This window comes from Anas acuta, chromosome 8 (genome assembly GCF_963932015.1).
Source record: "Anas acuta chromosome 8, bAnaAcu1.1, whole genome shotgun sequence".
Lineage (NCBI taxonomy): Eukaryota > Metazoa > Chordata > Aves > Anseriformes > Anatidae > Anas > Anas acuta.
In genome coordinates this window covers 25,418,859-25,435,154 of record NC_088986.1, presented here as the reverse complement: position 1 = coordinate 25,435,154, position 16,296 = coordinate 25,418,859, and the positions used below count along the sequence as shown (strand labels likewise).

The 16,296-nt window shown below is 38.8% G+C and overlaps 1 protein-coding gene across 4 annotated transcripts in view; it reads left to right on the top strand.

Moving 5' to 3' along the window:
- DENND1B (DENN domain containing 1B) overlaps positions 1–16,296 on the top strand; it is a 188,316-nt gene that overhangs the window by 65,113 nt on the left and 106,907 nt on the right. For all 4 annotated transcript variants that reach the window (XM_068689753.1, XM_068689754.1, XM_068689752.1 and 1 more), the window contains exon 3: positions 5,616–5,659. In XM_068689753.1, the coding sequence (XP_068545854.1) occupies positions 5,616–5,659 (44 nt within the window). The remainder of the gene's footprint in view (positions 1–5,615; positions 5,660–16,296) is intronic.

Below are 16,296 nucleotides of genomic sequence, written 5' to 3'. Positions count from 1 at the left end.
GGCTCTCTCTGGAGGCTTCCGAAGCTGAACCTGCTCTTTTTCAGAAAGGTTCCCCCCTTCTCTCCCAGGCTCTGTTGGGAACTGTAATGCTGTGTGAGAGAGTGCTAAAAAAGTGCCTTTAACCGAGAGTGCTGCTCGGTTAAAGGCAGACAAATCCTCGAGCTTTGGAGAGCCCTGCAGCAGGGCCCTGCTGGTGCAGAGGGGCCTGGGGGAGCCCAGCGCCGCTGCCCTCCTTCTGCTCCCTGTCCCATCCTGCTGCCCTCCGTCCCGTGCTCCTGCCCTCCGTCCCATCCTGCTGCCCTCCGTCCCGTGCTCCTGCTCTTCCCTCCTGAGCTGGGCATTCCCTGCCCATGCCTCTCCTCCCTGAACCCTCCTCTCTTCGTGCCACTCTAACCAAGCTGTCCTTGTGCGACCCCAGGTAGTGTTTATCCCTTGTACTCCCCCTCTGCCCCACTTCCCAAACTCTGCCTCTTCTTACTCCGGCAGTACCCTTCTCCTCCGTGCCCATTCATGTAATTCATGAACTCCCAATAGACGAAAGATTTCTCATGTTACTTCTGTCTTTCAGCTAAATGCCTTCCGTTAAGCTTCTTCTAACGTGGGAATTAATTGACTTTTGTTTTTTTTCTAAAGATATAACCCAAATTTATTTATTTATTTGTACTTTTAGGTGCTTGTGGAGGAAGGTTGTTCGGAGGTTGTTATTCAGCCTGTGTACTTTAATTGATTGCAGCCTCATTTGGTGATTGTTAAAGCACTTACCTTGTACCCTGCTGCATTACTGCCTTCCAGTTCTGTGAGGCCAAAGGCTTTTTTGAAGCTTGGTATAGACACGGTATCTTGCATTTTTTTGTTCCTGATTTTGTAATGATTTTAGGTTATCTGTCCTAAATTGATTACTCCCCTCCCATTTTTAAATCCAACCTGGAGTTAAGGCACATATGTGAAATAAGTTTTCAAATGAAATGCTTTTTCAGAAGCCAAAGCATTGTGCCAGCATTTTTTCCTATTCTCCTTTCAAACTTAGATAATGACTATATGCGATATTACTCTGGCATCGCTAAATTAGAAATGTCATTATAGCAAAATTTTAATTAAACTCATGACCTTTAATTAAAAGCTCCCTTTTAGAAATTAGAATCTGTCATGTCACTTCCTGCAGCCTTGCAGCAGCTGCAGCGATCTTCCTCCTTGTTAAGGGAAGGAGGGCTGGCATGCTCCTCTCAGCACACGCACACATTTAAGGGTTGTGTGAGATGGGTACGGTTTGGGATCACAGGGCATCAGCAGATAGCACGCAGGCACTCTGTAGGTAGCGCTGCCCTGATGCGCTGTGTGACCGCTCCACGTGCTGGCAGCGTGCTGGGAGAGCCCCCCAGGGAGGTGTGCTTGCCCGTGCTGTGTGACACCGAACTGAGGGACTTGCAGGTGTTTCTGGCACGTGCACAGTGTGCATTTTCAGCAGAAATGTCTGTCGTGGATGCAGCAGGCCTAGGAATAAGCGATATGTGTACATACACGTGCATATTTACATGTGCAACGCAAACATGTTTTACTAGCATGTTACTCCCCTCTAACTAGCACATTTACCCTGAAATGGTGAAAAGCACTTGTCCTGTAAAGCCTGTTAGGAGTGAAAAACAAGGAGATACCTCATAGACCCTCAGCCGGCTATAACAACAGCTATTTCTGAGCAATTCTCGTCCTCTCACCCATAAAATCAGCATAAAATTGACCTAACATTGCCAGATCAGATGGGGTATCTGCAAAGTAATCCTCAGGGAAAAGAAAATTCAGTCTTTGTAAATCTGAAGATAAAGTGCATAAAGTTGCAGAATCGGATTATACTTTCTCTTTTTATTTCTAAATCAGTACCCTTTTGTTCCTTCCTCTGCAGCACTTGTGCGGAGTTGCCACAAAGATGTCAGATGCTGTCTGAGTCCAGCTCCAAAAGCAGAAACAAACATAATCTTTTGAAAAAAGCCCAGTCCCTGACTAGGATAATTATCATAAAATCCTAAGGCCTTTTAGAGGTGTTAGAGTTTCAGAGAGCGAAGGAATAGGAAGAATATAGTAACTTTCTTTTTGAGGCACAAGTCGCATCAGATTTTTTTACTTAATAGAAGTGTTGCAAGTACCTACTCAAATAGCCACTTTAATAATCCATTAATAACGACAGCAAAACCCAGCTCAGGGCAGATGGTAAAGTCTTAGAGTATATTTTTTTCCTGTATGTGTAGCACTGAGTGTCTTTTTGATTTTAGTTAGGAATATTTGCTTGATTGTTGACTATTTTGGGCTTTCAGGAGGGAGTACTCAGAGCATCGTTCTCCCTGGTTTAGGTTACATGAATTTAATTGCCTTCTCATAATGTATTATGCCTTCTTGCCTTAAAGCCAAAGAAAAACAAAGAGAATGAAAACAAATGTTACACCTGCAGTTCAGTGAAGTGGAATTTCCTTCAAGGTTCTTGTTTTTATTATTTTAGGTGGGACTAGGGCAGTACCAGGGAGCAGTACCTTATATGAAGTGTAGATAGTAAAAGGAGAAGGACAGTAGGTTCTGGCTGCAGGTTTTGTGTCTGCTAGCAAGGGAGGGCACTGAAAGAAGTTAACGGGAGGTATGTATGTCATTGCCAGGAGGTAGAGGGTGCTCCAGTGAGATGCTGGTCGATTTGTTCCAAGGCATTATTCATTTTCTGACCAAAAAAAGAAAAGGTGCTTAGATCCAAGTTTTGCTTAATTCTGAGATTGTGCTTTGTTCCTTACTGTGATATTTTAAAATTAACCTTAGAGGTTTCGCTTTTGCAATTGACTTCCTTTTCTGAAGACTGATGTTACACTTCCACGAAGAACGGTGAAAGAAAGTAATTGGAAAATTTCTTGTAGATTTAGAAGTTTATGCAATAACTATTATACAAATTGAAAGCATCAAAAAACCCACACAACCCCCTTTGATTTTGTTACATGTCGCTAAACTATTCAATAACTAACTGTTCATTATGTAAATGCAGTTAGCATCTGCCAAGCCGATCTGTTTCATGTCTAAGAAAATGAGAGCTTAAGACTGACATTGCCAGTCGTGCTTACTGCGAGATGATCAGCTCACCTATTGACAGAAAATAGCTCTGAGCTCTTCGACAGAAGAACCTGTAGGTGATAGAGCAAGAACGGGGCAGAAGGGATGAGCAGTAAGGAGTGGGACTCGCTAATAACCAGCTTGGATTGCAAAGGTGTGAGGCAGTGCTGCTGCCCGGTGAAGCTGGCCTGCTCTCTTCCCCCTGTAATGCCCTGTCCCCCACTTTTCCTTCCTCCTTCTGGTCCCAAACTGAGGTTTTTGGGGAACTGGTCTAGTTGATGCAGACCTGAAAAAGCCCAAATGGCTGGTGTGAACTTGGTGGGTTCCCTGGTGCGGTTTGCAAAGAGCTGGTGGGAGGAGTGCTGTGGGATGGCTCATCTGCAGAGAAATTCAGTATTGAACTGTTAGTGGATGTATGGCCTTGGATTTGCAAGCATTTTAAATATGTTATTTTTGATTCTGCAGAACAGCTTCTTAGCAAGTATTTTCTGAATTACTTACCGTGCAGAATTTATCTGTGAAGGCGTTTGCTGTTCCTTCAGTTTATTGGGGATCACTGTTTACCTGTAATAATTTCCCGTTGCATGGTGCTAAATCAGTATAAAAATGAGATCACTAACAGCACAGGCACTGAGACCCTCAGTCTGCTCACTACACAGACATGTCTGTGACTTACGTACACAAAAAGTAGGGAAAAACCTTTTCTGCTTTAAGTGATAACTGTACTTAGTAGGTCCTTTAGTGTACTTTTAGCCTGAGTGCTCTTCTCACTTCTCTCCTTTTCTATCTGCTTCCAGAAGTTCTCATTCCCCTTGGTAGGTGAAGGAAGATTCTTTGTGCAAAATATATAAATTTTCATAAAAAAAAAAAAACAAACAGCTGTGGAAGCCTCCCCAAATGTTCTTAGGAGCAAAATAGGGTTATTTGATTATTTATTACAAAAGGCTTTTTTTTTTTTTCCAAAATAAATTAAATTTAATCAAAATTCAGTCTAAATTAGGTTGAGTTGATTGTCAAATTAAGCTTTGCAGCATGTTCAAAGAACATTTTTGACCATTTGTTTAACACCTGGACCAGCGTGAAGGAGGGGTGCTTGCTTCAGTCTTCAGCTTCTTGTGAGCTGTCCAGTGGCAAACGCAGGCACAGCAGCTGCATGTAGGATAGGAGAATTTGAGATCAGCAACTGGGAATGAAAATACCATCAAGGATGTTTCTCCTTGAAAGCTTCAATTTGCAGCAGCAACCATATGTGGGAAGATGAAGAAGGGTAGAAACCTCTGTGCTTTGCCAGAAGTGGAGGAGTCTCCAGTTCTGATGTACAGCACAGCAATAGGAAGGACGTTTCTGATTTATCAGGCAGTGTTAGCTCTAGATGTGAGAAATGGAAATCCAAATGTTTCACAGACCTTGGCTCTTCCGAAGACAGGAATCCCAGCAACTCCCGAGGTAGCCAAAAGGTTGCAGTTCTCATCAGGCAGCTTCCCCTGGCTCTTACGAGCAGCTTTGTCAGTTTTCCTGCCCCCGGGCACCTGGAGCTGTCGTCTGCAGTGTAGTGAGTGCCCGGAGTGCTTGCCTGGCTTGGGCTAGGGCATGCCTGGGAACTGGGGAACTCATGCTCTTGTCCAGGTTTTGACATGACTTGGGTTTCACTTTTAGGAAGACAGGTAATGTCACTCTTAGCTTGTGAGCAAACAGTTCTGCTGATCAAAATTATGTGAATTTGTGAGTATTTGTGATACAGGTTAAACAAGATAACCCAGGGAATATATTGTGTTGTATGATATTAAATGCTTTGGGAGGATAAAGAATATAAATCAGTTTTTGTTGAGATGTTGTGGTTCAGATCATTGTATTAGATACATTCACAATAATATTATTTGTAGATTAATGCATAGCCTAAATAACAACAGATTGGTTTGATAATCTGATTGATATTGATTGGTTTTTGATAATAATAACAAGAAATATTCAAAATATAATAGGCTAATGAAAGGTTTCAGATATAATGAAAATGCCGACTTTAAATGGCTCCAAACAGAAAAATATTCCGATTTATCTCTTCAATCTCTTCCTTGGGAGTATTGGTTATATTGGTACTCTTTTTAAAATTACAAATGACCCTCTTCTCTACCTCATAGAGATCTTTTTTTTGTTTTCCCCTTTGTATCAGTTCATATTGCGATATTTTTTTTTCCTAAAATGAAAAGAGGTTTTATATTTTATTATTTCTTAATTAAATTAAAATGTGAAAATTGAGTACATGCTTAAGAAATTAAGTACTCAGGTCAAAAAGAAGAGTTAAATGTGAAAATAGTTCAGTACATTATAACCTATGGTATGTAAAACAATAAACAGGGTTTCATAAATATGAAATGTCTTTTTAATAATCCAGTATCTTCCTCAGTTTTTTTAGATACATTTTTGTACTTGCCTCAAAGCTTGAAGCTAAGCTGACCCTCTCTTTAATATTAATGTACTCTGACTGTAATACTCTGTTCCTTTGCCTCTGATTAATGCTGTCTGTCAATTATTTACAGATCCAGTGGTACTGTGGAAGTTCCCGGAGGACTTTGGAGACCAGGTTGGAAACATGAGATTGAACTTTTTTTTATGTTAGAATAATGATTAAAAAAAAAAAAAAAAGTGTTCCCCTATTCAGCTATAGAAAGGCAGATGCTAATGATAGCAGTAAGGAAGTCTTCACCCAACTGGTGGCTTGGTGATTAGATGCATTTGTGACAGGAATATGCAATAGTAGATTCTGAGCACTATATATAATACTGATTCACTGTATCACCCTGTTTTGTAAATTGCTTGTTTTATAAATTGTTTCTGTTGAAAGTGTTGGGCTTTTATCTGTTTCAGAATTGAAAACATGGAAAATTTGTAAACAAAACTTTGCTATTCATCTCAGGAAGCCAAATGTTATAAATTGTATCAAAAAAATCAAAACAGATGAAGAGCTTTGAAAGGTTTTGTATGTCCTTTTAATGTCAGAACCTTTGCATTCCATTCCTTTGGTCTTTTACAATGCACAATTTTGTGTATTTCTGTAATATTATTCTAGAGCTACTCTAGTTATTTGCTTGGGGCAAAAAAAATTGTTAGACACTCACAAGAGATAATGCCCAAACTTACTGAATTTGATATCATGAAAACCTTAGTTTTTAATCTATAATTAATCCTCAAAAGAAAGTTTACACATACAAGGCTGACAGATTATTTCACTGCTTACAGTATCGGCGGAGCTGTTAATTGTTATTTTTGTAGTATTTTTTTCTTAAACTACTTCTACTAAATTATTAATAATAAAAACAATGAAACTTAGGTATTATTGTTTCAGCAACTTGTGGATGAGTTTCTTCAATTGAAAGATTTTAATTTTCAAAAAGAAAACGCATAAAAACACTTTGCAGAATAAATGTTTCTGTCTTTGCTCTTCTTTTTAGACCGATAATGAGTCCAACATATTCTGCATTGGTAATATCCTCACAGTAGATGATCTAGAAATAGTTTTGTACACTAGATCCTGATTTCTTTTTCTTTTAAAATCAATAATACAAGATTCTATAAAGACAGCAGTAAGGTGATTCATGATGAAAGGAATAAATATACAAACATAGAAGGTAGAATGTCTGGTTAGGGAATAACATCAGTCAAACGTGCAGCTTATAAGATGGTGATAAATGGAATATGAGGAAAGTATGCTGTTATATGTTCTTAGCTCAACATCCAGCAAGTTTTGATAATTTTCTAATCTGCAAGATGATCATCTTCATTATGATTTAAATTCTTCTTTTCTGGTGTGTTTTGTTCTTTTTCTTTTTCATAAGACTTCATAAGACTTGATCTTAAAAAAAGGAAAAAAGAAAAAGAGAAATTATGTATGAAGAAAAATGGGAGCTTATGCAGTGAGTCGAAGGTTATTCAAAGAACAGCTGGTGTAGAAACATGATTAGAAGGTGAAGCCCACTGAAGACTGGAAGGGAATCATATAAAGATGCAATAGACATACCTAATCTGAAAAAAAAAAAAAAGGAAACAACAAGAGTCCTCAGGCAGTGATCTGCCTTCAGGCTCTGAAAAACCTGCACTTATCTCGGTGGTATAGGGAATCTAATATTTCAGGTAAATTGCTTCTGTTCCTGGAAAACAGTATGTTTTAATCCTCTTCCTTGCAAAGGAAATTTTCCTTTTGGGCTCACTGGATTTGAGCAGAATATATAGCAGCTTCTACAGCAAACTTTTGAGCCAAATGCTTGAGCGCAGGCTGTGGAAGCCTTCTGTGCACATGTGTATGTGTACGCATGTTGAACTCTGTAAGTTTGGGCTGAAGATCTGTATATCTACCAGATCCACCCTTTTTTTTTTCTTTTTTTTTTTTTTTTTTTTCCTAGTGAGCTCTCGCAAAAACTACCAAGGTTATTTTAAATGAACGTCTGTTTGGGAAATTATTATTATTATTATTTTAAATGTTCTCTATCCTGTTTTCCTCTATCCTATTTTCCAGTCATTTCTATTTTAAATGTAAAACGTGTGAGTTAGTTTTTGGATGTATCCCAAGGAATCATCTTTCCTAAAATCCAAGGGCTGTCTGTTTTCACAGCGATGTGATAACAGCGGGCAAAATATTTTCCTCTCTTCCTGAATTTTTCTGCAGTTTATCATGTCACCTTTTTGTTGCTTTCACAATGCAAAGAAAACTTGTCTAGGCTATTTTGATATATCCCTCCTCTTTCTCACGTTCTTCCTCTCAGTATGCCTGAAGTTTCCAATGCTTGCTTACTCCTATACCTCTGTCTTATTCTTGCAGCCAGTGTGTAGTACATCTCGACAAATAGTTGTACTCTAACAGCTGAAAGAACCATAGAGTCACAAGTTACTGTTATACTGGCATTAAGGCTGTGAGCACAACTTTGGCAATGTTGAAGCAATTCTGAGCAATCACTGCAGGAAGCATTTGAGGGTTCTGGATTTAAGCATATACAAGTCTTCAGTTTGAACAGTTATCCTCAGAAGCACACATCGGGATGAGGAGTTGGTTGCAGCCATTTAATGGAATATTTTATATTTAAAATATATTTTGAATATGTATGCCTACAGGCTCTATCTTGTAGTGTATTCAGAACTCCCCTTGGGCTCAATGAAATTTTTATGATAAGATGTGTGTATTCATCTTGAAATTCCTCTTTTGTTTATTCAGACTGGTTACATTGGAGTTTAGTTTCAGCCTTACAAGCTGATTTCCAGAAGAAACCCTATATAGCGAAAATTATAACCCTGTAATTTATGGAAGAAAAAAACTAGTAGTTCTTAGAAATCAAGTATTTTCAAGTGCTTTAGAGAAGCAAAGCAAATTGAAACAAACAAACAAAACCTTTGCTTCCAAAATGAAATACTTCATGATGTTTAAAAACAGAATGTGTTTTTAAAACAGCGTAACTTCTCAATCCCACCCAACATCTATAAATGCTGGCTGTGTTCTCTTGGCGATGGCAGAAGCCCTGTTGATGGCAGATGTGTCTAGACACCTGCAGTCCTCTGTTTGTAGCTCTTCTTCAAATAAAAGTGTTCAGGATCCCAGTAACTTCATCCAGCTGAAGTGTTCCTGGGAAAGGAGCTAGTTCTGGCATGAGGAAAGGATGGCAGGAGGGTGCTGGCAGTGCCAGAAGGTGCCAGTGTCTCTTCCAGGGGCAGTGCAGGTTTCTGGTAGGTAACGCGTGTGCAGCTGGGGCTGCAGCCATCAGCAGGGACCGATCCTTTACAAGGGCAGTTTGTATGTGTATGCACTGCACTGTAATCACAAATTCAGTTCACTATTACCATGTGAGATTGTGAGATATCTGATATCGTATATGAGAGACGTGAGATTTTTCAAGCTTTATTTATTTATTTATTTATTTATTTATTTTAATGTTTATATTTGTGAAAGATGGGAGATGGGACAAGGATTGAGGGAAGTCTTTATGCCAGGGTTTTTCTTCCCTCTACACTAGGCTTCATCCTAACCCCTGTGTTGCCTTAACCTTTGAGGCATTTGAAGTCTGATATTTCTTAACAGCAGTGGCTATTCTGAATATAGCTGTGTAAGAATTCAGTAGCTTTTTAATCTGGCTAGTTACTGGCCAAAATTGATTTCCATCTGCAGTAAGTCCTAGAATCAGTATATGATGTACTGAGAAACTGATTCACTGGATGGATTTTTATTCTTCTGTCTTTACAGTCACACAATTTCTTCCCTTGGTCTGCTGCTTCTCTGCTAGTGAAAAACATCACACCTAGAAAGATGATGCAAATAGCTAATATGGCAGGAAACCAGAACCCACCTTAGTAATAGGAGATATGACTAGGGCTGGTGGACTAAAATTACGGATTAAAAAAGAATTGAGTGGCTGCATTAGACTGTTGATTGCATTGCAGATTTTTTTCCTTTTCTTCTCTCACCCTCTGCTTTCTTAGGTATGCAGACTAAACCTGCCTTTTTGTCACACTTTTCTCATACCCTGCAAATGAGTAATGCATAAGGAATATGGCATCCCATGTGCGGCATCTCTTCTTCTCCATGAAGTTACACTAACATTTCTCATGTTGTTATCTCATATTTTATATCATGTTTTCTGGGTTTTATTTTCAATGTAGTACATGATGTGCTACAAAGTTAAAAAGTCACTGCTGAACTGGGAGCAATAAACCTCAGTCCTTACTCTGTGGTAAGCCAACTACTGAAGCCAGATATTTAAGTTTATACACATGCAAATCTATCAGTTTCATACACAAATTATATTTATATACAAATGTATATACATGCATGTCTGTAGATACCAGTTGTTTAAGGCTAAATCTTGTGTAGTAACAAAATGTTAGCCTTCCCTCAGCAGAGCACTGGTCTCACACTTTCCTTTGAATGTATGCATTAACTACTGAAAGCTAAGCCTAGTTTAAATGAATGGCTGATGGGAGCCCAAGTGCTAAATTCCTTGCAGGGCTGAGTTCTTAATTGCACGGAAGATAGCAGCAATTATATAAATAAAGTCAATATGAACAAGATTATATACTTCTTTTAAAGACTTAAAGAATACCATAGGTTTTATTAAAAAAATAAAAATAAAAAATCAAGAAGCCTGCTAAAGTCTCTTGTCTGGGTCAAAATAATGTTTGGAAGCCAGTTGTAATGATTTTGTGTTCCTCTGTGCTCTCCTAAGAGAACAGCATGAACCCAGAAGGTACGAGGCTGTTTACATTCTTTTCAAGGCTGCAGGCATGCTGTTAGGGGATGCAGCTCACCGTCTTTCTGCATTTGATGGCTTTGTTCTGTTATTCTGATGAGGCATTAAATACATGTTTCAAATGTTTATGTTAATTAGATAGGTACTTGCTGCTTGCTCTTTTTTTTTTAATTCAATTTATTTTTATTTTTTTATTAGTAAATCCTAAAAAGGGTTTTAGGATTTTGTTGTTTGTGTATTAATAGGTTTGATTCCTCCTTTCTCCTGCCAGTGTATCCAAATGCTAATCAATCTAATCAATTGCTTCTTTTCAAAAGTATTTTGGTCTAAATGTTACATGCTATTGTTTATTTAAGGATATTTAGGAACTTGAATCCCTGTGTAACTTTCAGGAAAATGATTAACTGAGCTGATGGCAACTCTGTGCATTGCAAGTAAGCTCTGTCAGGCTAAGATAGTTTCCTGTGATTTCCTGAATCTTCAGGGCTTTTTATGTTCGAAATGTGCCTTGTTCTTATTGAAGAATATTGTGTCTGTATGGTAGCAACGCTTTCCATATATGCAAATCACAGTTGATAGACTACCAGCAGAAAAATGTTTTAAGGTGTAGTTATAAATACAAGTGAGTTTCTAAACTGCACTGTTCGAACAGAGGTGATCTGTCCTGTTCTGGTAAATATTCTATGGAATAACTACTCACCTAGACATGCTGGGATTGCTGAGACTCCAACATCTCTCAAGAGGTAAATGCTCCAAGATGCATTCTCAGTGACTTTTTATTCATCCCAACAGATAGAATAAATCTTTACTTTGACACTTTCATTTTTAGAAGCGTAAAAGCCCAATACTGAAAACTTGAACTTTCTTGAAATTCGGAGAACAGGTGGCAACTTCAATTATACTTGTTTTCAGGATTGCAGCAGTTTTGTTTTATAGTGCTTTTAAGTTAAAAATGTTGATCAGCATATGGTACTGGCTAGCTGCACCTCTACCAGCTCTTTTGTTATCTTGTTATTGTTATAGGTCTTAATGACAGTTGTAAGCTATAGTTCTGGATGCAGGGGTTAGTCCACCCTGGGGAGGAGAGGGAGAAACAGCAGTGTGGATTATGGAAATATGAATTGATCTAAAAAGCAGCTCTCTTGTAACAGAATGGGACTCAAAGAAAGACTGGGGAGAAGCTGGTGAAAAGACGATGGAATATGATGTGAAAATGATCATTTGAATGCTTTCCTTTTCATTCCCAGCTGCTGTGTTCTGGTGAAAAGGCATGCATTTGTATATCTTAAGGCTGGGTGAAAAAGGGCCAGATGAATGGAATTACTTGTTAGATATGTTTTCATTTTGAGTCAAATTATGTGCATTTTAATAGACTGTATGCATGTTAGCCATTTTTTTTGTCATACAGCTGTGATTTTGGGGGACTGAATTTTATAAAAATATTTTCTCTGTTTGTTCAAATAAGTACATTATTAATATTTGACTGTCCTTCGGATATACTGTATCGGCCCATCGAAAATAACTGTTAGGGATTTGGCTTATTCTTGCAGTCTTCAGTGATGTGCCAAACCAAAGAAGAAAAAATTAATTGATGATTGAAACAGTGATGACAATCATTTGGAACATCTTCCAGAAAGACTGCCAAATTGTCATGTGTGATGCCGTTGTTGATTGACCTCAGTTGCCCTCAGAATATTCCAGTCTAACGTCACCTTATTCTGTATTCTGTGCCTCCTTATACTTTCCCATTTACTTGCTTAGCTCCCCCAATCCATTTTAGCTATCCTTATGTTGCCTTTGTTTTACATTCAGCATTGCTTTTTTGTCTCAAGCTTACTGCTGTTCTTTGAGGAATATCCTAGCAAGCTCGGTTTGTTTTTTATTTTAGGTACCGGATATAATATTCTTGAATCCGGTGTTTGGTTCTTGACTCTCAAAGTGTCACCTCAAATAATCAGTTTATTTTTTTGTTAAATGAAATAACTTCCGTTTACATTGTTCTTACATTAGGTAAGTGTCTGGGGTCAAAGATCATAACCTAAGCATGATGAGATTCTAGGGCACTCTGGTCCCAAAGAAAGCTGCTGGTCAGACACATTGGGACCTGCAGAGGCAGCGGGCTTTGCCTGCAGCAGGATCAAGGGGAGCGTGGTCAGAGGGCAGCAGCTGCAGGGGCCCGGACTGTGTGGTTTGGGACCTTGGGCAAGGAATAAGTGAAGTTGAAGTAGCTCCAGGCAGGTGATCAGGACAGGAAATAGAGTAATCCATCAGAATACGATAATTTCTGGCACTCGTTACTTCTGTATACATTTTCAAGGCTTTGCGAACTACTGCACCTAGAACAGTAAAATCTTTATTTTCTTCTCAGCTGAATTTCTGTGTTTTGTGAGTCAGCCTGTAACTACAATGAGTAGTAGAAGTACAGTCGGTAACTGAAGATCCACATCTGAGAAGCAGTCATGTCTCTGAAGTTACAGCGCGTGCTTAGCTCTGCCCCTTGTCCTGCAGTACCTGCTGATGGCCACTCCACGAGAGAACACACTGCGCCGGTGCAGGCCCAGTTCTCAAATGTCAGATTAGGTAAAGTAAGGAAGAGGGAAGGCCTCTTTCAATTTATAGAGAGATCCTGCAGTAGGAACGAGGTCTTGGTTAATTTCTGTGTGGTGAATATTTGTGTTTTGCTAGTGAGTTTGTTCCCTGCTCTTGGGCAGTTTCATTTGGGACATAAGGGATGCAGCTGACGGTGCGGCTGCACATGGCGGCCTGTGTGTCCTGGCCTGCTGCTGGGACTGCCTCCCTCTCCTCCGAGCTGCCTGAGGCTGGCTTCTGCTGCAGCAGGTCTTGGTTGATCTGATCACTTGGTGCTGAAGTGGCTGACGGACATGCACATGCCAAAATACCAACCTGAAATTGTTGCAAAATAATCTCTAGCGGAGATGCACTTGTAGGGGGCCAAATGGTCCTGACAGGCTCAGCCATAGGTGAAGTGAACGTGTGTTGCCTATTTCCTTGAGGAAAAATGTATGTAATTGTGTGTCTGTTGCCTTTGTTTCTGTGTGGTAGACGTCTGTCTGTATCTGGTGCTACAAGGGACAAGGCACAGTTTTAAAATTATACTTGTTTGCTTCTTCCCTCTTGCTCTTTGGTGGTCTTGCAGTTGTTCCATCTCTTTTCTGTGTTTCAGTCCTGTCAGTAATATCTGAGTTCTTGAATTCAGATATAACTGAATAACGCTTTTTATTCCAGTCATATTGTATTGCTGTAAGTGATTCTCATTGAGCTGTTTTATAGTAAAGCTTAGAATTTGGCCTGTGCTGCCTGTAAAATGAGGCATAGGTTTCCTTTATAAAAACGTTGCAAATAATTGTAATTATGAAACTGTAATTGCAGCAGGTTCCTTAGAAACTGATTTCCTTTCTCAGTTCCTTTTCTTTTGTCTGTAGATTCATTTAGCTCAACAAATTCAGCCCACATACGTAATTGGTTTCACTACCCTTTACACTGTAATGTGGTTCACCTACTTCCCCTGCTACTGACACAGGCGTGCAAGCCAGTGTGCTCCCCCATCGTGCTATAAATTTAGAGGTGGGGAGCCCACTCAAGTGTTAGCTTTTGGACCATCTCACCTCATTTATCTCTATATGTCGCTCTACTACAGATATTTTCTCATGGTGTGACACCCAAATTGTTCATTAACTTGGGTAATGCTTCATTTATATTAACAACTTGTAAGTTTCTGAGTTGCCTGCAAACTTAGGATTTCATCACAGCACGAATATTTTTATGAAAATAAAAAATGGTGGAAGGTTTTTTGATCCTGGAAGAACATCACCTGGTATTGTAAGACAGTTTCACTCCCCAGCCTCAGCAGGCCAGTTCTTGCATATTGCCCATCTGCAGCTCTGGTGCGGACCCCTCTGTGCACATCAGCAGTAGGTAGCTACTTGGGCAGAGCAGTCTTTGAGTAGAAGCTTTCTAGTCTAGGCAAGGAATGATACCTTACTGCCTACAGAGATTACTGCTCACCTTCTTTCTGCCTCAAGACTCATTTTGTCCTTTAGGTAACTAACACAGTGCTTATTATAGTTTGAATTTAGTTCAGAAAAAAAGAGCAATTTAGTATGTCACGTTCAGGCTGCCATGCCCAATTTGTCTGTTGTAGTCATAACGTTTGCTTCCTTATGAAATGTTCCTTGGTGAAGATTTACATTACATGGTTAGAAAAGTGAAGGACTCTAAAAGCATAAAGTGATATTTCAAACAAGATGGTTTTGTTTTTGGTTTTAACCTATGAGCCTGCAAAAAACAGATGTTTTCTGGAAGAATCCAAACTTTTTACTGAAGATGCTAAGAGGAGACTTGAAAGAATGTGGGTAGTTATCAAAATTGTTTGTTGGTTGTCTATCCAAAATTTGACAGCCACTGATCATCTGTATTAAGAAAACAGCATGGTGCCATGCACATATAGAAAGTATTATCTAATTTATAAAGTAAACTCTTTTATATTTTCTCCCTTTTGCTTCAAAAAGAATCATCTCTTCCCATATCTGACTCTTTATTCAGGTTTCCTAGCTACTGAGTGTTGTATCTTCTGCCTTACTACTTCCCATCAAAAATGCAGTTGTTTTTTGTTTGTTTCTTCTACATCTAGTACCATATATGGTTTGAAGTCTCCAGTGAAAAACTAGAAATCATGGAGGAAAAAATATATTTAAGTTTGGAATCGAAATGAATCTGAAATGTATCAAGTGTCACAAATACTGTGCGTCACACTTGAAACCTTATGATTTATTCAGTATATTTTATTTTTATGGACATGTAGCTGCTATTGTAGCGTACTCTTGGAGTTTTTGTTTTGTTTGGTTTCCTTGGTGAATGAGAAGAAAATCTTGGAAATAGCAGTCTTTTGACCTGGGAGTGAAGTACGTTTGATATTGTTTTGCAGACATTTTTGAGACTGCAAACTTTAAGGTGATGTATTGAATAGGTAGAGTTGGATATGTAGAAAATAGGTTCATTTTTAGCCTGAGATGTCAGAGTATTCCAAGATGAAATAAAAAAACCTAATGGGTATAGAACAAATAAATAACTAATTTTACTGTGTGATTTGTTCTATGGTGGTTACTTTTTCACCACTGGAGTAAACAGCGTCTGAACAGGATGTGCAGGAGGTTCTCAGTGTTGCTGACAAATATGCATCTTAACTGGTGGTGTAAGCAGTGGTGGATCTTAAGACAAATTGAGTCAAACATGTTGCTGTCCTCTGCGTGGAAATACAGATGGCTGGTGAAATGGTCTTCAAAGACTTGTACCTTATGTTTGGATTTCGAAAGTATTGTCTACATTACTTCTGGATAAGACAACTTCTCCATTGAGTTTCCAGATAATGTTTGAGATGCTGTAATTGAAAGTGTATATTAATAAAAAGTCACTCTTAATTTTCCATACCACATGATGATAGAAAATTTTCTGTCATCCTCTTGTCTTTTTCATACAAAATGCAGTGAACTAACTTTAAGATCTGCTATCTGGAAAGTTAAATACTGCCCCCATAGGAATCTCAAGAGTAGAGATGGAAGAGCATATTTCCTCTTTCTCCCAGATCTCTGATATTGCCTTGGGAATAACAGTCTCTCTGACACGAATATGGGAAGTAAGTGGATACTGTTTATTGATGCGTGACATACAAGTATTATATGCTTGCTAGGTCTGGATGGAGAAGTATTATTTCTCTTGCTCTGTATGCTTCACAAGTAAGAGGGGTACATGGTAACATTTCAATCTTGCTTATTCTAATAGGAACTTCCTTTGAGAAGAATAATATTGTCCGTTTTTGTGTTTTTATTTTGAGTTCTGGGAGAGTTAAGGGTTTTCTTTAGTGAGTAAGTTAACCTGTGCTGAAGTTTTTATTTTCTTGACTATCCTGTTATATTTAATTGAGCCTGTTGTTTGAAGTGAACTTGGGGTCTCCGGATGCTACAGTGGACAGTGA